The sequence below is a fragment of the Pecten maximus genome, chromosome 11, assembly GCF_902652985.1.
Source record: "Pecten maximus chromosome 11, xPecMax1.1, whole genome shotgun sequence".
NCBI classification, from domain to species: Eukaryota; Metazoa; Mollusca; class Bivalvia; order Pectinida; family Pectinidae; genus Pecten; species Pecten maximus.
The window spans coordinates 20,327,341-20,351,513 of record NC_047025.1 but is presented as its reverse complement, the minus strand read 5'-3'; the positions used below and the strand labels follow the sequence as shown (position 1 = coordinate 20,351,513).

At 34.8% G+C, this 24,173-nt stretch overlaps 1 protein-coding gene across 1 annotated transcript in view; it reads right to left on the bottom strand.

Moving 5' to 3' along the window:
- Window positions 1-1,797: 1,797 nt before the first annotated feature.
- The window catches only part of LOC117337828 (GTP-binding protein REM 1-like), a 35,628-nt gene continuing 13,252 nt past the window's right edge, over window positions 1,798-24,173 (bottom strand). Inside the window, exons 2-4 of the mRNA XM_033898956.1 lie at window positions 9,338-9,420; window positions 4,987-5,170; window positions 1,798-4,494 (exon numbers count right to left, since the gene is read on the bottom strand). Of these exons, the coding sequence (XP_033754847.1) occupies window positions 4,235-4,494; window positions 4,987-5,170; window positions 9,338-9,420 (527 nt within the window). The 3' untranslated portion in view covers window positions 1,798-4,234. The remainder of the gene's footprint in view (window positions 4,495-4,986; window positions 5,171-9,337; window positions 9,421-24,173) is intronic.

Sequence of the window (24,173 nt, the reverse complement as noted above, 5' to 3'; positions counted from 1 at the left end):
ATATAGAAGATAAGAAAATCTAATAAATATACTAAGACGTACGTATGTACATCTATACTAGACGTCCGGAAATATATATATGATCAATGCAATGCTGATATGTCTATAGATAATGGTGTGGTGTGGCCTCATGAATTAACAAGCGACGGTTCGGTATTCGTTAACACCTTCACGCTATATTGCAGGGGTAGGATGAATGTCAATTTACACCGTCTGTGATATTGATATTTTCAGTATCCATTGGTATTTACATGCGGGTCCTCTGAGAATATACAGCCGAAGCATAATGAATACGATATGTTACTGTTGTTTTGAATCATTTATGACCAATGTTAAGCGCTTTGTCACCTAAAAGTGAAATTGCTGTACCAAATATAACGAAATGTGAATAATTCATCCTTTGTTGATTCTGAACTTGGATATGTAACAAACATTCTATTCGTTGGAACTTCGAACACACGCTCAGTAAAGATGATTTCTTTTCGGGGGCATGTCGAGGACATGCTCAGAAAATTAAAGGTGGTTTTCTTTCAGGGGCATGTGCTCAAGGGTATGTCCTTGCCGAGGACATGCTCAGAAAAGGTGGTTTCCTTTCAAGGGCATGTGTTTAAAGGGTATGTCCTTGCCGAGAACATGCTCGGTAAAGGTGGTTTCCTTTCAGGGGCATGTGTCTGTAAAGATATGTTCATGCCGTGGGCTAAAGAAGGGTACCATTACTAAGAAAACAACATGAAACTCTGATATGTATTTCCCTTTAAGACAACTGATGTATAGTAAAAACGTTAATTTTATATATATTATGTTACATTATTAAGAAATCGCATTACAGTTATATATGTACACTGTATTATGTATGTGTAATTCGATACTTACTTTGCAATGGGATTATTATATTACAATACAAATTATTAATATGTGGTCAACAGATATGGAAAGTATCACATACAAATAAGATAAATAACAATTATTTTTCAAGAATCGACTATATCTATCAGGTATGTGTAACTAGGACACGGCTGGGTCTTATCCTGCTTCCATTTTTGACTTTTACAGGCAGACAATGGTGGAATCTAACCTTACTTCCATTCTCGACGTTCTCAGCCGTCTCAGTTTTTCGTTATATGTCTATTTAGGGAATACTAATCAGAATTAATGAATTTAATGACGTAGTGTTTCATCTAAATTTGCTGATTGATATGAGTGTTTCATCCATTTACTTTTAAAATAGATCATCCTATCGATTTTTAAAATCCATTGTTTTAAGGCTTATATCAAAATAATAGAATCATTGTAATAGTCAGTTAAATCTTAAAAGATTGAAGACCTTGTTTGAACTGTGTCGCGTGTCGGATTATTAAGTTTACCAGTCTCACGTGATAGAATTTAATTCACAGCCGACCTTCCTGCTAGTCTCCTTTGAGACGACAACCATAGACGAGATGAGTGAGCCATTATATACATATATCAAATCAATTTCCGGTTCTAGGTAATTAATGAGGATGGAGCGTTCCCACAGGTATAGATGTATGTAACACTGACACCAGATAATATGCACGTGATGATTTGCAAGTTTTCTATATTATGTCAACATAAACATAAAAAATACGAGACATTATCTATTGTTATGTAATACTGTATTGTTTATTCAGTATTCAAATTGCATGCTGCCATGCTAATTAACAATGAAGACGAGCGTATGTTTATTATACAGAGATGGATTAAAACGAACGATATTAAACGTAACGTAAAATCAGAACATCACTAATAAGAACAGTAATAGACAAATAATAATATATATTTCTTAGATACATTTATTGACATTTTTTTCCCAGTTCTGTATATATGGATTTATAAGACCACCAGCTAAATATATCCAATTATATTGTCCATTACTAATTCAACCGGAAGGATCTTTAACACTTAATATATCCAGTTATATTGTCCATTACTGATACAACCGGAAGAATCTTTAACACTAAATGCTGATACAGGAATTGTATCTCAGAGATTCTGTCTTTTAAACCCTTAAGCTGTTTTACAGACTACCGCTACACGATCAATATAGATGATTATTTTTGCTTATGAGATAATTTTATTTATATTCATGTCAGCACAGAGGAATCCACTAGTCAGAACATTTCAATAAACATTTCACACAACTTCAGGAAATAGCTTCCTTGAAACGCAAACGAGGAATCCATTTGTGTTGTGAGTATCGATTGATTAATAGTGTATTTGAGGAAATCAAAACTAAATCGGTTACCAGACAAACCTAAGGAAATAATATGCTTTGGTATAATCAATAATCAATACAAAAAAATCGACAACTTTGACCAAGTAAACCCCTTCACAGTCAGAAACATCACGAATACAAATATGATAAATCAAAATTGCAGCTACACATAATGTTCATAAAATGGTCTCATGGAAACTTGGACGTCACATGAAATAATATAAAAAAAATCATCAAAATTTAATTTACAAAACCACAGTCCCTGTCAGCCCAAGGTATTGTGGAACTCCTGGTAATCACGATATAGGACGCCAGCACAGCATTGTATTTATTTTGTTCTGTTTTGTTCATTTATGAAAACAGCGCCTGACGAATTTGATGGGAAACTCCACAACAGTTTTAACATACTAAGTTAATAATAACGTTTTCTTCTGAATACTCTACGTCCGAAAACAATAACCAAAATCAAGATCAACTATTAAAATATTTTTTGTAAGAATTTGTCATATACTAATCTACCATAGTACCACGAGTGTTATGGATTTACATCTGTTTTAATTGGACAGAAATTGCTCATAAATGTGTGCGTTTCAAATACTTAAAGTAACGGAAGCATAACTAAACTAGAACACGTAAATTTGTCAACATGAATATTTACACAAAATGAAACTAGGCTACAGAAACGCACAATAGCAATTGACTGCTGGATTTTCCTAGCCGTACCATAACGATAAAATAAACATAATCACAGTATACATCTGGCACTTGTCAAACAATATAAGTATATACAAATGTACCACTTCTCCCATCGTCGGATACCCACGGTTAATTGAACTACGCTACGCTACACTTGTCTACCGTGGGTTAACTCAGTGAAAAATCCTCGTTTCAATGACGTCATTCTATAAATAGAAACCAATCTACATAATAAAACCATTTCAGAATAAGATCTCTTCAGTTTAGAGGATTTAAAAAATAATACACGTAACAATAGGCTCCGCCAACGAAGGCGTGCAGAATCTGTCATAAACATATAGTAAGCAAGAAATCGTACATGTCTTTAGTGTTCCTAAGGAAATTAACCTAGTACGGCATGTTTTTGGGATGTTAGGAACAGTCCAGATGTTCGGAGCATGTCATTTGCGTTAGTAAACTAGTTAAACAGAGTATCGAAATCTTGAACAACGACTTGGCGGTGTTCGAAAAGGCTGGGATTTCTGATAACCGGCTTTTTAATCACCCAGGCATGTCTTAATTGACAGTTCTTCATCCCTGTCAGACAAAAGAGTATCACTAATATTCTGCGAAATGGTTTAAACTCGTTGATATTAAATTCTGAGACATGGTTTCGAAATCACGCGCCGCCACAATTGTTGATATGCAGCTTCTGTAAAGCGTATGTTGCCTTCCATCTAAATGCCTGAAATTCCTATAGGAAAATGAGACGGAGCTAGTCAAATACCCTCTACTGAAACGATAATTTTCACTGAGTTGACCCACGAGTGGTAATTGTAGCGCAACGTAATGTAAAAAAAAAAAAAAAAAACTGTCGCTATCCCCGGATAATGCACTCTCCGTAACAGTTCAAAAGTATTTGGAGAAAGCCAGGCCCATCAGTCTTGTACACAGATGGAACATCAGGGCTGTCTCTGTTTTCATCTGTCGTTAATATATTGGGCAATAAAGGTGTTGTTATTTCTTATTGCTTTGGAGTACTTTACTTGAATAAATGAGATGGATTGTATGAAATCGTATATTAAGAAGGAACGGAATGCAAGTTAATCGTATGAATGTTTTTTTTTCTGAATCAATACATGTAACCCACAATCTCAAGTTAAACAAGTAGCATTAATCAACTTCCGGATATGTCAGGCAAAGTCTCTTCTTTTACTCTGGTAAATTTCCATATGAAGCACCCTTTTATAATCGCTTGATTCATTTCCAGATCACTTGTTTCAAAACCATCGCAAATGAGATTTTTTAAATATGCTGTCACTTCCGCTATAACTGGTGGAGGTTGTCACATGACCGGTCCTTTTTACTACTTTTTCTAAAAAGTTTGTGAAGTAATCCTTTAGCAGCTTTGAAAGAACCTTTCCTTTCTTTGCCTTTTTTGTTTTCCTCCCCTCCAAACGAATCTTGAGACAGTTTCAGTCTAATCTGTTTCAAAATACCAACTAGGAGCTCGTCCACGTGGTGGTTTAAGGCCGCTGATGTCTCCGCATACTTGCAGTCTAATTTGACGGCGATGGCTCGGGCCTCTGAAAAGACGGGTAAATAAAAAAGATATTATGCTAAACTCATAACCTAAGCGCGTGATAAAGAATCTAGTACCAGGATGTTTCAAATAGATGTAGTTTAAATAACAAAATATAATTGTATTTAATAATACCTTTTAGAGTTGAGAATAACCATCCATGATGTATTAGCATTAACACTATAACAATGTCTCCACAACATTTATTACATCTGACTTTCATCCATAATACCTGTTACAGCCAATGTCGTTTAGAATCATAAAAAATACTCGTATAAAAACACAAGATGAATGCCGTAAATGATGCATTGTATGATTAATAAAAGTGCAAAGTTTCGTTCTTCAACTACAAGGACAATCATTCTCGCTTGGAAAAGGTATCGAAATTCAGAAGTGAATTTAGGGGAAAAAACTAAAATCGGCCTAACAGATATTAAACTATGTTAAGTGTCTAGGAATATGTCCAAGTATGGCGTAGCACCTGCTGTTTACCTACCGTCAGCACTAACTTGGCGTTTCCGTGCCAAGTCTATTTTGTTCGCGACAAGAATGATGGCTCTGTCTGTTGCTATTTCGTGTCGGAGCTGTAACAGCAGATCGCCAGCAGCATCAAACGTCCGTCGATCATTGGTGGAGTAAACAACAAGGAAAGCGTCAACTTGTGTTTCGTCAAGGTCAACCTAAAACATAAAACATAAAGTTTGTAAAGCTAGTGATGTTACGGCACCACCAGCCAGGGACTTTATATAGGAGATCACCAGAGATGTTCAAAGAAAGAATGTGCAAAGTCAATGCATACACATTGTATGTTTTGCTGAGGTGCCAATGTCTCCAAAATTTTCAAGATCAGAAAATTAACAGTTGAACTAATCTAACTTATTCCTCTTTCAACAGGTTCTGGTTCTAAATCTTCGTACAATGACGGTCTCACTAGACGCGTAGTATCTAGCGACCTATGCCTTTTTAATGTTAAGCTACATGAGCTTGACGGGATTTTTAACGAAATCCTTCCAATAAATGGAATATGGAATTTATTTTTAAAATCGACTTCTTCTGTGGCGATTTCTTAAGGTACCACCTATTAACATGTCTGATAATTTGTGTGGATGTTTTGTACGCATTCAAATTGGTTTTCTGTTGTTGTTGTTATTCACAAAATATTAAGTTTCGTTTTTTTATGTATACCTCCTTCCTTTGATTGTGTCGGTCATTCACATCATTTTTACATTATAGTCAATGTCTGATATAAACAGTAAACGGTATACCATCTTGCCCAATGTCATAAACAGGAAGCTTGCTGATTTCTATTAAAAGGGATCTGCTCTGTGCTGCCAAAATAATCTAATTATGTATTTCTGTTATAAAAACACATCATATCCTGCCAAGAGCATGTAATTTTCTACGGTCTGACCTATTATTTTTCCAATTATATGCGGTCGGCCATTGCTAATGAAAACAAACCACACCCGGTCAAATAGCGAATAGTACCACTTAGTTAAGTCGTTTCAAATGAATCAATCTTGACATCCGAGCCTCCGTTTATGATATAATGATAATACGATAATCCAAAGAATCTCAAGAAATGAATTGATCATAAAATGTTTACTCTCTCATATAGATTTACTGTTCACACAGTTTGTCGTAACAGGCCGATAGTTTCCTTATATGTATATAGACCTATTTCCTGTCGTGCCTTCGTTATTTCGTTAGCTGTACTTATTGTGAGATCACACTTTACTTGTCGACACTAACACTATGAACGAAGGGTATGTACAGAGGATGGCGAGGACAGAGTGGCAGAGGACGGCAAGGATAGTGTGGCTGAGGACGGCGAAGACAGAGTGGCTAAGTAGGGCGAGGATAGTGTGGCAGAGGACAGAGGACGGCGAGGACAGAGTGGCTGAGGACGACGAGGAAAGAGCGGCTGAGAACGGCGAAGACAGAGTGGCTAAGTAGGGCGAGGATAGTGTGTCAGAGTGGCTGAGGACGGCGAGGACAGAGTGGCTGAATATGGCTAGGAAAGAGTGGCAGAGGACAGAGGACGGCGAGGACAGAGCGGCTGAGAACGGCGAAGACATGGTGGCAAAGTAGGGCGAGGATTGTGTGGCAGAGGACAGAGGACGGCGAGGACAGAATGGCTGAGGACGACGAGGAAAGAGCGGCTGAGAACGGCGAAGACAGGGTGGCTGAGGACGGTGAGGACAGAGCGGCTGAGGACAAAAAACGGCGAGGACAGAGTGGCTGAGGTCGGTAAGGACAGAGCGGCAGAGTACGGCGGGGACAGAGTGGCAGGGGACGACGAGGACTGGATGGCAGAGGACGGCGAGGACAGGATGGCAGAAAACGGACTACTTACTCAAAATCTCAATAACGTGATAAACATGAACTAAATGTGGATTTACACAAATACTAGCAAGGTGTTCCGGCATAGGCAGCGTCTCCTGCTACATCGACTATACCAGCCAGACAAATTCAGGTGATAGATAACGTCAGATGTTTGAAAAGAAATGTTCTCCTTGTGCATCATACAGTCGAATCACAAAAGAATAAACGCACGAACACGTATGGTAGAAACTAGTACACAACGAAATAGCTTCCCAGACACCGTCCACATACCGTGTAAACATTACGACGAACAGACAGAGATAAATAAATACATTCCTACTCCTACTTGTTATAAGCCAGATTTTAACCACCATTAATATGTTACATCACGCGATAAATGTATACATGGTATTTGTCGTAGAAAGCGGTGCTTCCTATGGTTTCCTCTGGTATATAACGAGTAAGCTGAACACGTTTATAACATTTTCTTTGTGTTATCGACGAGGGGATGGACACACGCAAAGGTTCCTTCTGGTTTAAGTTGTGGCGATTGGATGTTTACTATGATTTGATGGAGTAGCATTGCGGCTCTTCGTGTGCTTTATCTGTCAAAGAGTTGGGAATAATATCGTTTAAAACAGAAATACTATGGTTTAAAACAGAGAAGGTATCGTCTAAATGATAAAAAATCTATCAATTAAACAGAAATTATATCGTTTAAAACAGAAATAATATCGTTTTAAAGAGCAATAATAACGTTTAAAACCGTAATGATATCGTTTAAAAAGAAATGTTATCGTTTAAATGAGACATATTTTGGTTTAAGAGAGAATTATTATCATTTGAAATAGAAATATTATCGTTTTAAACAGAAAACTATCGTTTAAAAGAGAAATGTTATCATTTAAACCGAAGTGCTTTTATTAAAACAGAATACTATCGTTTAAAAAAGAAGTGTCATCGTTTAAAACAGAAATGATATCGTTAAAATCAGAAATGCTATTATTTAAAAGAGAAATGCTATTATTTAAAACAGAATACTGTCGTTTAAAATAGAAATGTTATCGTTTAAAATAGAAATATAACCGTTCAAAATGAAGTGTTGACAAACAAATCTGGCTGATGGATGTAGACATATCAGTGAGAATATTTTAGCATTATTCTAGATGTTTGTGTCGTTAATGAAGCAGACATCAATGCTAATTCCATTATCATTACCCATTAGGTGGGGTGAAATAGAGAAACTCATCGAGCGGTAAGGAGAATGTTCCCGTCTAATAGCTAGAAATCCGGAGCTCTTCAGTTCAGAAATCACTCGGTAGTAAGGTTGAAGCTATCTGTTGAAGGATCTTACAGGACAATAGATCCGACATATTGTGTATATCTCGGGAACAAATCAATATTGTCGTGTATCGGTATGTAAAAGTCTGAAACATTAAAAGTGCCTTACTTGGAAGACTTTCGTGAAAAGAAACCTCACATATATGGATATTGAGTTACATTTCGCTTTAAATTAAATCGTTAATTGTTGCATATTTTTGTCAGACATTACTCCATCTAGGCAAATTCACGACGGTTCTATTTTCGAATCGACGGATATTTCTCTGTCTGTCAGACAAGAAACAAGTCCAATAATGTACAGGACTATTATCTTACCAGTCTAATCAAATAGACTGAACTCCTAAATATATGAAACTTGCGTACCTGTGACATACGGGGAAAACACAAAAATACATTATACATAAATGCGTGCAGTTTATTTGATTTGATGTGTATACCGGTCAATATCCTTATTTTGTGCATTTAGCTATCCAGTTCAATAACATTGTCGAAATAAAGGATGTTAAACTTCCGGTTTCCGTTCGACTTCAAGGATCCTTCGGTTTCAGAGATGCCTCATATTTCGCAATTTGTTTAATTGTCTGCAACGTAACGTTCGATATCGTCAGTCGAGTGTAATTGTAATGTATGTCTTGATCAATGGAATTAAGTCAAGTGTTAACACGGGAATTTAGTTTATAATGAAGCTAGATTGTGTGTACACGCTCGATATAGAGTAATCAAGTTTAATCTTGTGTAGCAGTTTTATACAGTTCTTTAATGGAATTAATCTTTGTGTGATTGTCGATCAATATGTAGTAGCTTCTGACCATTGTTTACCAATATCGGTTGGATTCCTTATGTTGTAGAAAAGACACACAATTGCTTAGTGTCTATACGTGAGAAATCAATGAAATTATTATTATTATACAATGAACATTAAATAGTATCAAACAATTACTTCGGCCTTTCTAGATCTGGTAAGTAAAACTTAGAGCCTAAAAACTATAAAATCAAGAAAAAGAAAGGGTGTGACAGGGGGTCTGCTTCAAAAATTGTAAGATATCGAGTGGATTTGCACTAACACCAAGATTCGCCAAACTTTGGACATTGGGTTATTTTAAAAGAACGTGAATAACCAATTTGACTCCAAATAACGTTGAAGAAAGGAATCGGAGGGAAATCATTAACGATGTGCTTACCTCCTCAGGACGGTCACAGAATACAAGGGTCGACTCCTCGCCGTCTAGTAAAACCGTTATCATCTTGTCCTCTTCAAGGTCAACTGTAATACAATAAATCAAGGTCAAAGTAGGCATGTTCAAATATGTCAAGGTTATAACGGCGGCAGTAACTACGGCATAACATACTTTTTTTCTCCAATATCATACACAAACATGCATGGAGGAAAACAAACTAGACATTGACCAATCAACATGATATCCCCATCTGTCAGGACACACTTATCAAATACGAAGTTAAGCCAAGGACGTTACAAGCAGAAGTAGAAAACTAAAAGAAAGTTGTCACCTGTCATTTGCAACATTCAATTTGGTTTACGGTTTATTCCTAGGAATTGTACTGGTCACATTTGAAGATTGCTTGTAAAAGCAGTTCGGACACAACATCACGAAACACTTTAACGCTTTACAGCCAAACGTATTTACGACTCGAGGACTGCAGAGATAGTGAAAGTCAAACTGTGTTTGCGTCGTTTTTCTGTGACATGTTCATGACATGTCCTCTCGTTATGTAGGTCTTAAATGTGAATAATGAGGTCTTTGAAATCACCATGGTGATCGATTGTAAAGAAGAGAAACAGGAAAAAGTATAGTCAACCTTCAAATCATCGAAACTAAAGCTGTTTCAACGTTTCAATGTATTTATGAATTCAAAGACGCGACTCTACCAAACTTTAGAGCGAATATAGCTTAGCACATGACACATGTCGGGTGAAATTGAAAGTCTATATGGAATGTTAACGACGTCTAGCTGACTAAAGCTCAGCATACTCCACCAATGGGCCTAATTATGGACCACCGTCTGTTGCTTTATTGGCTTTGTTCACGAACAAAGCTAGTTACGATCAGTTTGAATCGAATCAACCATAAGTGAAAATACTTTTCGGGAAATCTGGAAATAAATCGATTTTCTCCTGTCATGCAACAATTTATATACACAATCTTGTTGTAGGCAATACCAGTTAATTAAAGATTAAAAAACAGCAGACGTCATCGTCAAAATCGGTGATGTGGTGGTATGCTGTACATACATGAAACAACTAAATAACCCAGAATGTGTCTCACTCTATGTGATCCAGTATTACGGCATCAAAGCATAAAACGTACATACAAAGTGCAATACAAAGGGTGCAACATTATGTCGTAAGAGGGTAAAAGAAAAAGGTCGTAACACTCTTTGGTTCCTTACATTATTACATGATAATTTATGCCATCCAATCTTTATCATCAGAGACATTTTCTTATCATATGTATGCATTGTTCTAAACATAACGAATTAAAATACCGGCTCTATATTTTGTCTCTATGAAATAAGTTAAGGTTATGTTAAAGCATTCCAAGTAATTCATATTCTTTTTACCATGCACAAAGAAAATAAACGAATTTTTCCCGGTGCCAAACATGGCCACTCTGTAACTGTTTTATCATAACCCTGTAAACTATTGGCTTGTGTCGATCTCGTGCTGTTGGTAAATCCGTTCTATGATTCAGAAAATGTATCTAGTTGAAGAGAACCTTACAATTGATGAAATCTGTTCTGACGAAATCCGAATCGTTTACTGTTTAATATGCCACTACCAGGTGTACAGATATGTTTATTAAACATCAAGGCCGCAACACCCACCGAGAGCCATATAGAATCTTCATTATCATCTGTAGTGTTTCAATTGATTTATAACCAACAAACCGAGGGGTCAAGGTCAAACACTTCCTGTTTTTCTCGCGTCACATTGCGTGGTGAACTAGAGCTGGAGGGGAAATTGGCTTGTGGTAACAGCATGATGCATGTATTCTCATTGGCATTTCTTATGACAGGAAAATTGACCTTCAATTAAAGTGAGCTACACTATTATACTTTCCGGGATGTAAAATCAATCTCGTTCTAATGATTTCAGGCTTTTGCACTAAATATATGTTTTAAACATTGTACATCGACAAAAAATCATGTTCAAGTATGTTCTTTTTGCACGTTCGATGCTCGTTTAAAAACCGCTTGTTTTGCACAGTTTACCATACGTGTTTGACTGGCTAGACAAAATGGGCTTAAGTGAGGCTTCAAGTAAACATCAACAAAACAAAATGATTACTAAAATCAGAAATTAATATTACACCATGTGATATGGAAACGAGGAATCCTTGACCTATCTCAAAACCAAACATATTATTTAAGTTTAACTACAGTTACATATGTACTGAACATAACAGTAAATCACGTTTAATTACATTCTACGGCAAATTAGTAATTAATTAATCGATACATGCTTGTATGTATAAACTCGGGATCAAACAAATTTCGTACAGTAATTAATTGAAGCCGAAATTACCTCCATTAATTATCGACATTTCATCACACTCCTTATATCTAGATGTTTTGATCACGATTTGCTTTGATTAAAAAAGCCAAACAATAACACTTTAGAGCTTGTGGCAAAGATCAGGGTCGCCGCATATGGTATTACATATACATGGATATGTCCTAGAGTTACTTGTATGCGTGGTTTTTTATTGTCCTCTTAATATTTTACTATGGTCAATTTGTTTTCGATTTTTCGGCGAAAATTGTTATATTTTGTCGTTAAATAGCCTTATATTAAGGCAGTAGCATGTACAAATAGGGAAATAAATCGATAATTGAAAAATGTAAATAGTTGTTATGGCGAAGTTTATCAAGATATACCAAAGAGTCTGGTAAAAGGATGTTAATGGTAGAGTAGAAATGATATAGTTCTAGGTGTATGTTAAAGGAGATTAATAGTTTGGATACAACTGGGGAGGAATGACAACGCAATTTCTTTTGTCGAAGAATGTCAAACAAAGGACAACAAAGGGAAGACAATGCATCAATCATTCAACAAGGGAATCACAGAAGCAACAAAAACATCAGGACAGAGAATATACAAATCGTTATATAACAACAGGGAACATAGTACCTAGCACCGGAAGTGATCATCCTCATATTATCTTAGCTAGGCGTCATATACAACTTTCATGATATACTCCTCTTTAGTGACGTACTGCCTAGAATATCGGGGTACAGTTCATGATGTTCATGTTTTATAACTATTCATTATCTGATACTGTTCACGTATGTTATTTAAAAGAGGGTTAACATGATCAATATCATAATGAAATTAATAAGGTTGATCTAACATCACAGGTATATTCACCATTTTTGAGTGTTTCTCAGCCTCCGAATCCAATAACACACCCACATACCAAGCCTAAACTGCGTTAAGGTACGGGTTATATTGTTTAAAGTTACGATTAAGTTACTATATCTTTTGAAGATTTCCGTATGACACGTTTTATGTCCGACTATTACTAAGGTAACATCCTAATGACCGGCCCACATCAAAGTAGTAACAGATTCACCTGTTAATGTTATGGGATGTTTCAAAGGCATTAACCTACAAACGGTAAAGACAAATCAGCATTGCCCGGGTATAGTATGAATATATATAAATTACCGACTTTATTTATTACTATATCCGGCGAATCGATATTCAAACAAATTTATCTTTATATTTTCTTCATGATACATTTAATGTATGTCAAAATTATACCATTTTCTCCTCAAATTAACAAAGAAACCAAATAACATCAGCTTTCAATTAACATTAAATAGCTATAAGTGTCTATTTTGTTCTCCCTTCATCATTTGTGTTTGTATGTTATTTTGTTCCATTGCTAAAGAATGAATGATTCAGAATGTTGATGGGAGCCTGTCAATGAATGTGCATGACCTTGTGTACACAGAGAGCAGTTCATGTATTCATACCGTGTAATAAGCGATTTCAGACATTGATAATGTCGAAGGTATTGGACATTTCGGATACTCCTTAATCAAGAGGTTGTCGCAGGGTGTTTAGTAAAGCAGCTGTAAATATTTCGTTTTACATAGACATGTATTCTTATACAACAATGTGTGTAAATAGCCGAGTTCATCGTAATTTCTATGGTGATATATTACAATTTACATTAGAAAACTTTATTCCTGTGTATGATAATTTTCATTTTGTAGGTAAAATAAAGGATACATTTCGTTATATATATAACAACACTAGTGCATGCATATTATGTTGATAATAACATACATATTAACAATTATACAAATTACCAGGTATTTTATGCATAACCGACCAACACACAACCTGCTAAAATTCATCTAAAACGTTTTCAATATTAGATATAAACTTTTAACGTATAATGAAAGAATAAAAACGGTAGAAAGACAAAAGATGACGTTTTATGTTTCAAGATTTGTATCCACTCAGCCCACACAAAGTGTACGACAAGAGGTTAATATGACAAAAAAATGCACATGGCTTCCATGGTAATACTGTGAGTGTACAAGAGTGCAAATACTAACGTAGTTAAAAGCAATGTTATCTCAATATACATAGAGGATCTGTCATGAGTTTCCCTTCATATTAGATTGATGATACGAGTTTTGAATTTATTTTTTTTTTTTTGCGAGCCTCTGGCGAGCAAAAATAACAGATTCTAAACGAGTATCATAGTATCATAGTAAAAAGAAGTAGGTCGTTCCCACGCGTATGAATACAGTTCTCGCGGAACCAGCCAAGAAAATTTACGTGATGGGTTTATGACACCGTATATAACGGTAGTCATATGATAAATAGAAATATAAGTACAATACAACATACTGTAATATTAGATAATATACTTATCTATGATCAACTGGAAATACAAAGTTTTGGACATAAGCATCCTTAATTTTATTTTAATTTTTAAGCTGCTACTTTTCAGTGTTCACAATTATTTTGGAAACAATCAAGAGCACTTTGTAAACCTTCAGGAGATTTGGACATCAATTGGTATCATCTACATATAAAAAAAACAAATAATCTGACATATACACCAAGAGTATGTTCACATAAACTATCAATTTCTTGCAAACAAGGTACATTATTTGTTGAACATGCTCTTCTAAATCGTATATGTTAGACTTATATTTTTCATGTGTACATTAATACATTAAATCAAGCACGATATCGTCACGAGTTACAGTCATTGATAGAAAGTAGTTGAAGATCAAAGATCATTTTGTCTCTTTCAAATTTAATTTCCCTAAACGGCTGAACATATAGAAATGGGTGAATCCTATTCCATTGATATTCATAGCATGTTTCGCTAATGCGGATAATTGTAGGCTTGGGAGTTGGGAATCTTTTTGAAAAAAAAAACAAGTAGAAAGCGGATTTCAAATTAGTAATAACATTTGATCACGATCTATTCGAATGGTTTGAATTATTTTGTCAGAAACACCGATACCAGTTGGAAAGGATATTCGCCTATTTATTATAACGGAAGGAATTTTCGAACAGTAAAGGCCTGTCATCGATAACAAGTCCAGTGGCAGAGAGACTATAGGCCCATTTAAAATGAAAAATTTGAGGGAAGATAAGATAGCAGGTAACCATTTCTTTTCTTGATAGTTGATACCCAACAAAACACCAATAGTTTTCTTATTCAGTAATAACTGATATAGTCGATGTAGTTTTCTTACACAGTAACACCTCGTCCGTACCTAACACCCAAAAATGGTTATTATATTCGGCAAACACTGGTAGACATCTACTTACTTACTCTACTGTAACACATATTTGAACAACAATAAAAATCACTGATAAACATAATGAAAAATATATGGGTCGATGTATATCCTTACTACTTTTGGAATTGTTGGGTTCGTTACATGTTAAACATGTAACGTGTAAGACATGTAACAAAACCTGTAACATGTCCACATGGGTATTCAAGATAACGTATCTAACTACAAATACTTATTATCCATACGCCGGTTTATTAAAGTACACGTGTACCTCATTGTAAGGCAAACGCACCATCAGGAACCATAATCACGTGTCTGTGTTTTCACAAACAAAACGTAAACCACAAACATGTCATCCATCTAGAATAGAAACCCTTGAGAACATGTTTATATTGAGAGACATTGTCAGATACTCATTTATCATGTCATCCATCTTGTGTAGGCTTCCCACAACTCATATACCGTTCTTTGACATTTTGTATCAAAGAGACATGACGTCATACATCAAATATCATCTGGTGACGTATTTAAGGGTGGGTGGACGAGTTCTTGTTATTGTACCGACAAGTTCATTACATTTGGACGTTAGAAAGCACTAGTCTCGTGACGGGGAGCAGTAATATTGTCCCTAGTGATGTCGGCAAAGGAAAAGTGAATTGCGTATAACAAAAATACACCAATCACATGTTTAAAAGTACTTCAAACGGACATGGGAGATTGACCTCCACCCAACATGTTTACTTTCGTCAACAACAGATTCCCGTCGGTTATTGCCCCCATGTCCAGAACCAGTGTGTTAGAGAAAACATCAAAATTTATTTAGAAAAACCCATGTATATCTAAATATCATGTATTAACAGAAAGCAGACTATACAAGCGATAGCCAAAAGTAATAATTAATGGTAGATAAAGCTTCTCCCTGGTCATAATAATGTGTCGTTAGACCTGGAGCTGTTAACTGGCACAAATAGGCATCGGCGGTAACATGTCGCTCCAGTGGTGTACTTGATGAGATTTATTATACGTATGACATTAATTGATGATATCACACTTTTACATGTAACCATTGACAAACAAACAAACAATAGATTGTGTGGCGGTCTACATACAAACAATTAATTATAATCACAGATATTGCCCTAACGGCCAAAAAAGACATTGATAAGCCATTTAATTTTATTTAGGCATAACAATGATTTACTGCATTTGATAAAAAAAAAACTCAGTTTTCATTTTTAGAACGTAACATCACAGCAGCCAGAGCCTGTAGCTCTTCTGGAACTCCTGGTCATATTTCCCTCACACCTTTTTTAATCATCAATTTGTTAGCCTTTATTATTTTCATTTTCTTTTTTAAATCAATACAAGCTTCTTATGCTAATTTCAACTTATAGCGTAGACAAAACGGGAAGTTCTCTTCCAGACTGTATGATTCGGTGTTGGACGTTCTAGATAATTACATTTTCACTTAGGATTGCATTCTGAATGTTAAGTAGATTTTCGAGACGCTCGCCTGTTTGGAACACCCTGTCGTTTGAAAGCCTAGCATGTATAATTTACTTCCCACAACACATCAGAAAGGTAAAAGTACAATTTAGTTAGTGAAGTCACTACAGCTGTGACCAGAAGGCTGACAAAAGTAAATGTTGAAGTACACCATGCAGCTGTCACAATTGGTTTACATGTAAGTACGAGATTAGCCAGTATTTGTTTACCTTTATACTACAACAACAAAGCAAACGCCATATGGTGTGACCTTTATCTCCAATACGGCGTTTCTTTCCTTTTATGATAAATCATTTTACCTGGCAAGCTCTTCACAAAGCCTGGGGAATTAACCTGCTGAAGTAGTTAACACATGATGTCGAGCAATGTCACATTGGCATAAATACGACATGACAAATTCATCTCACATGAAACATGCATATAATATATAATAAGATGATGATATGTTAAATGCTATATATACATATACTATAAATATATTGTCAGCCTTTAGGGTGAAGAATTATCGCATTAACACCTTACTCCTCAATCACTCTATTCGTACTCTGTAATATAAATGTAAGGTGATTTGTGTTAACACTTAACATTGTCGTATGACGCAACAGAAATGACATCATTATATGTTGACCATATTATCAGAGGACAGATTAATTGAAATATGTAAATCAACGATTCGGTGTTGACTAGCATATACCGGCGACAGGATTATGTGATTCCCAAGTTACCCAGTAAAATTAACGGCAGTGTATGATATGATATGATATGATAGAGGGCATTTGTCATGAAGTATTGCTTCTTGTTACACGGTAACTGACTGTCCATTGACCTGGACCGGATTATTTTACACTTTCTAATGAATGAATCGAGGTAATGTGACTATTTTCCAACCTATCCATGGGAATTTGCTTTCTCATTTGTCCAGTGATCTAGGTCAGATTATGGGACTCTCTTTCTCACTCTCCATTGATTTCCTCCAGGTAATGTGACCCTCCTTCGCACTGTCTAATGACATGGTTCAGATTATATGACTCCCTTTATCACTGTCCAATGACCGAGTCCAGGTATTGCGACCCTCTTTTTTACTGCCCAATGAACTGACCCAGATTATATGACTCCCTTTCTCACTGTCCAATGACCGAGTCCAGGTATTGTGACCCTCTTTCTCACTGTCCAATGTCGAGTGATCTGGTCCAGATTTTGTGACCCTCTTTCTCACTGTCAAATGACTTGGTCCAGATTATTGGACTCCCTTTCACACTGTCCAATGACCTGGTCCAGATTATGTGACACTCTTTCACACTGTCCAATGACCTCGTCCAGGTAATATGACACCCGTTCGTAATGTCAAATGGCTTGGTGCACATTATGTGACCCCATTTGACCCCATTTCACATCGTCCAATATGTTGGTCCAGGCTAATTGACCCCTCTTTCACACTGTCCAATGACCTGGTACAGACTGTGTAACTCCTTTTTACCTGTGTCAGATTTTCTTTCACATGATCCAATTCATTGTACAAGATTATTTACGTAACTTTACTTCATGTTTCTTAATAGGTGGTGCGGGAATGTATATGTGATTAGTCGTATTTTTCTAGTTGTTATGAAAAGTCAGCGGATCATTGACTCTCAGAGAGTCATGGTTTTATTTTTAAATTGGCATAACTATTTTTTAAAGAATAAAAAAGGATCAGAAATCGGAATCGTTTGTCACTAGTTCGTTCTGCGCTCAATTCGTTCTTCCTTGTAACATCAAAGTAACGTGATTTTTTTTACGTATACAGAATTTGACATAATGACAATACATGGTAGTACATGATTAAATAACGTAAAGTTAGCGTGTTAATTGCAATTATAAACTTTTTATTTTACAACAATTGCAAAACAAGTAATATCAATTTATATTCATGACTCTTGTTGACCTCTGACTGTGAGAAGGTAACCACTGCGCCACCAGACCACTCGTCAAGTACAATGTAGCCTGTTTGTCATGTCGTATGTATATTTTGGTAACTTGTGTTTGTGTGATGGTTTGATTTTCAATTGTCAGTTCCTCTAAAACATTTACCATTGCTAGTTCCTATCAAACATTTACCATTGTTAGTTCCCCATAAAAATGTACCAGTGTTAGTTCCTCTAAAACATTTACCAGTGTAAGTTCCTCTAAAACATTTACATGTGTCAGTTCCTCTAAAACATTTACCATTGTTAGTTCTTCTAAAACATTTACCATTGTTAGTTCCCCATAAAAATCTACCACTGTCAGTTCCTCTTAAACATTTACCAGTGTCAGTTCCTCTAAAACATTTACCAGTGTAAGTTCCTCTAAAACATTTACATGTGTCAGTTCCTCTAAAACATTTACCATTGTTAGTTCTTCTAAAACATTTACCATTGTCAGTTCCTCTAAAACATTTACCATTGTCAGTTCCGCTAAAACATTTACCATTGTTAGTTCCCCATAAAAATGTCCACTGTCAGTTCCTCTAAAACATTTACCACTGTAGTTTCTCTAAAACATTTACCATTGTTAGTTCCCCATAAAAATCTACCAGTGTCAGTTCCTCTTAAACATTTACCAGTGTCAGTTCCTCTAAAACATTTACCAGTGTAAGTTCCTCTAAAACATTTACCATTGTTGATTCCCCATAAAAATCTACCACTGTCAGTTCCTCTTAAACATTTACCAGTGTCAGTTCCTCTAAAACATTTACCAGTGTTAGTTCCTCTAAAACATTTACCAGTGTAAGTTCCTCTAAAACATTTACCATTGTTAGTTCCTCTAAAACATTTACCATTGTTAGTTCCTCTAAAACATTTACCATTGTTAGTTCCTCTAAAACATTTACATGTGTCAATTCCTCTAAAACATTTACCATTGTTAGTTCCTCTAAAACATTTACCATTGTCAGTTCCTCTAAAACATTTAGCAGTGTCAGTTCCTCTAAAACATTTACCAGTGTAAGTTCCTCTAAAACATTTACCATTGTTAGTTCCCCATAAAAATCTACCACTGTCAGTTCCTCTTAAACATTTACCAGTGTCAGTTCCTCTAAAACATTTACCAGTGTTAGTTCCTCTAAAACATTTACCAGTGTAAGTTCCTCTAAAACATTTACCATTGTTAGTTCCTCTAAAACATTTACCATTGTTAGTTCCTCTAAAACATTTACCATTGTTAGTTCCTCTAAAACATTTACATGTGTCAATTCCTCTAAAACATTTACCATTGTTAGTTCCTCTAAAACATTTACCATTGTCAGTTCCTCTAAAACATTTAGCAGTGTCAGTTCCTCTAAAACATTTACCAGTGTAAGTTCCTCTAAAACATTTACCAGTGTAATTTCCTCTAAAACATTTACATGTGTCAATTCCCCATAAAAATGTCCACTGTCAGTTCCTCTAAAACATTTACCACTGTAGTTTCTCTAAAACATTTACCATTGTTAGTTCCCCATAAAAATCTACCACTGTCAGTTCCTCTTAAACATTTACCAGTGTCAGTTCCTCTAAAACATTTACCAGTGTAAGTTCCTCTAAAACATTTACCATTGTTAGTTCCCCATAAAAATCTACCACTGTCAGTTCCTCTTAAACATTTACCAGTGTCAGTTCCTCTAAAACATTTACCAGTGTTAGTTCCTCTAAAACATTTACCAGTGTAAGTTCCTCTAAAACATTTACCATTGTTAGTTCCTCTAAAACATTTACCATTGTTAGTTCCTCTAAAACATTTACCATTGTTAGTTCCTCTAAAACATTTACATGTGTCAATTCCTCTAAAACATTTACCATTGTTAGTTCCTCTAAAACATTTACCATTGTCAGTTCCTCTAAAACATTTAGCAGTGTCAGTTCCTCTAAAACATTTACCAGTGTAAGTTCCTCTAAAACATTTACATGTGTCAATTCCTCTAAAACATTTACCATTGTTAGTTCCTCTAAAACATTTACCATTGTCAGTTCCTCTAAAACATTTACCATTGTCAGTTCCTCTAAAACATTTACCATTGTCAGTTCCTCTAAAACATTTACCAGTGTAAGTTCCTCTAAAACATTTACCATTGTTAGTTCCCCATAAAAATCTACCACTGTCAGTTCCTCTTAAACATTTACCAGTGTCAGTTCCTCTAAAACATTTACCAGTGTAAGTTCCTCTAAAACATTTACATGTGTCAATTCCTCTAAAACATTTACCATTGTTAGTTCCTCTAAAACATTTACCATTGTCAGTTCCTCTAAAACATTTACCATTGTCAGTTCCTCTAAAACATTTACCATTGTCAGTTCCTCTAAAACATTTACCAGTGTAAGTTCCTCTAAAACATTTACATGTGTCAATTCCTCTAAAACATTTACCATTGTTAGTTCCTCTAAAACATTTACATGTGTCAATTCCTCTAAAACATTTACCATTGTTAGTTCCTCTAAAACATTTACCATTGTCAGTTCCTCTAAAACATTAAGCAGTGTCAGTTCCTCTAAAACATTTACCAGTGTAAGTTCCTCTAAAACATTTACATGTGTCAATTCCTCTAAAACATTTACCATTGTTAGTTCCTCTAAAACATTTACCATTGTCAGTTCCTCTAAAACATTTACCATTGTCAGTTCCTCTAAAACATTTACCATTGTCAGTTCCTCTAAAACATTTACCAGTGTAAGTTCCTCTAAAACATTTACCATTGTTAGTTCCCCATAAAAATCTACCACTGTCAGTTCCTCTTAAACATTTACCAGTGTCAGTTCCTCTAAAACATTTACCAGTGTAAGTTCCTCTAAAACATTTACCAGTGTAAGTTCCTCTAAAACATTTACCATTGTAAGTTCCTCTAAAACATTTACCAGTGTCAGTTCCTCTAAAGCATTTACCATTGTCAGTTCCTCTAAAACATTTACCAGTGTCAGTTCCTCTAAAGCATTTACCATTGTCAGTTCCTCTAAAACATTTACCAGTGTCAGTTCCTCTAAAACATTTACCATTGTCAGTTCCTCTAAAACATATACCATTGTCAGTTCCTCTAAAACATTTAGCAGTGTCAGTTCCTCTAGAACATTTACCATTGTCAGTTCCTCTAAAACATTTAGCAGTGTCAGTTCCTCTACAACATTTACCAGTGTCAGTTCCTCTAAAACATTTAGCAGTGTCAGTTCCTCTTGAACATTAACCAGTTTCAGTTCCTCTAAAACATTTGCCATTGTCAGTGTCTCTAATTAGCCTTGTGAAGTTTTAATTATGATTCATAGTTTCATAACCAGGGGTGTTCTTTAGAATGAGCTCGACTAATTTAAGACACTAATTGGTAATAACGTTCAATGACAAATTGCTCTTCAATGATGACAACACGGGAAGCCGCTCAATTAAGTACATGAAGCTTTGTGGTCAAATTGACATTTCAAGAAGTCGATCAGTTTTAAACGTAATATTTTCTCGTTAAATACGGAGTATGGTGTTTCTCATGCGTGGCAGCTCGTAAAGCTGTGTTATTCTATAGCTGACATCATGTTACAGAAATACAAGCAGAAAACGATTATTATGTTTCAAGCATTGTATTTCAAAAGCTTCTTTAATCTTCATCAAAAAACATTTTTGAATAATATCGGTCAAATGCAAAGGAAAGAATGAGTCACGCAGTACTTGTCGAGATCGGCAGTTACGACCTTGAGAAGGTGCGGAGGATATTGATCTTTAATAAGAAAAATTACCGTATACAGTACAATGTATATTACAAACTTTGTAACCTTATATGAGGGTTACAAAACTGTATACCACTGGCCATCCTCATATGTCCCCGGGTGTTGCAAGGACATTAAACTCAACCAAACTGTCCCTCTACTTGGGGACATTTGTCTGTAGGAATTGCGTATATATAATGTAGGATTAATGATATCCCCTCACTAAAACACTGACCTAATGGGAAAAAACAGATAAGGCGTTCCTTTACTTTTGATATTACACGAGAAATGTGATTTTTTTTGTATGTTTGAAATGGTAGGTAATGATTATAGTAATAAAAGTTGACAGAAAACAATCAATTTCCTCTTAATTGCGATTATGATAGTGAAAAAGTAAGGTATTTTTAAATTGATTTACTCACTTGAGAATTTACCCTGAACTTTGGACATTTGTTTTTGACATGAATATAGTAGACTCTTAAATTTGTATTCAAAATGATACTGAACATAATGATACTGAACATAATGATACTGAACATAATGATACTGAACATAATGATACTGAACATAATGATACTGAACATAATGATACTGAACATAATGATACTGAACATAATGATACTGAACATAATGATACTGAACATAATGATACTGTACATAATGATACTGTACATAATGATACTGAACATAATGATACTGAACATAATGATACTGAACATAATGATACTGTACATAATGATACTGTACATAATGATACTGTACATAATGATACTGTACATAATGATACTGTACATAATGATACTGAACATAATGATACCGAACATAATGATACTGAACATAATGATACTGAACATAATGATACTGAACATAATGATACTGTACATAATGATACTGTACATAATGATACTGAACATAATGATACTGAACATAATGATACTGTACATAATGATACTGTACATAATGATACTGTACATAATGATACTGTACATAATGATACTGTACATAATGATACTGTACATAATGATACTGAACATAATGATACCGAACATAATGATACTGAACATAATGATACTGAACATAATGATACTGAACATAATGATACTGAACATAATGATACTGAACATAATGATACTGAACATAATGATACTGAACATAATGATACTGAACATAATGATACTGAACATAATGATACTGAACATAATGATACTGAACATAATGATACTGAACATAATGATACTGAACATAATGATACTGAACATAATGATACTGTACATAATGATACTGAACATAATGATACTGAACATAATGATACTGAACATAATGATACTGAACATAATGATACTGAACATAATGATACTGAACATAATGATACTGAACATAATGATACTGAACATAATGATACTGAACATAATGATACTGAACATAATGATACTGAACATAATGATACTGAACATAATGATACTGATACTGAACATAATGATACTGAACATAATGATACTGTACATAATGATACTGAACATAATGATACTGAACATAATGATACTGAACATAATGATACTGAACATAATGATACTGAACATAATGATACTGAACATAATGATACTGAACATAATGATACTGAACATAATGATACTGAACATAATGATACTGAACATAATGATACTGAACATAATGATACTGAACATAATGATACTGAACATAATGATACTGAACAAAATGATACTGAACATAATGATACTGAACATAATGATACTGAACATAATGATACTGAACAAAATGATACTGAACATAATGATACTGAACAAAATGATACTGAACATAATGATACTGAACATAATGATACTGAACATAATGATACTGAACAAAATGATACTGAACATAATGATACTGAACATAATGATACTGAACATAATGATACTGAACATAATGATACTGAACATAATGATACTGAACATAATGATACTGAACAAAATGATACTGAACATAATGATACTGAACATAATGATACTGAACATAATGATACTGTACATAATGATACTGT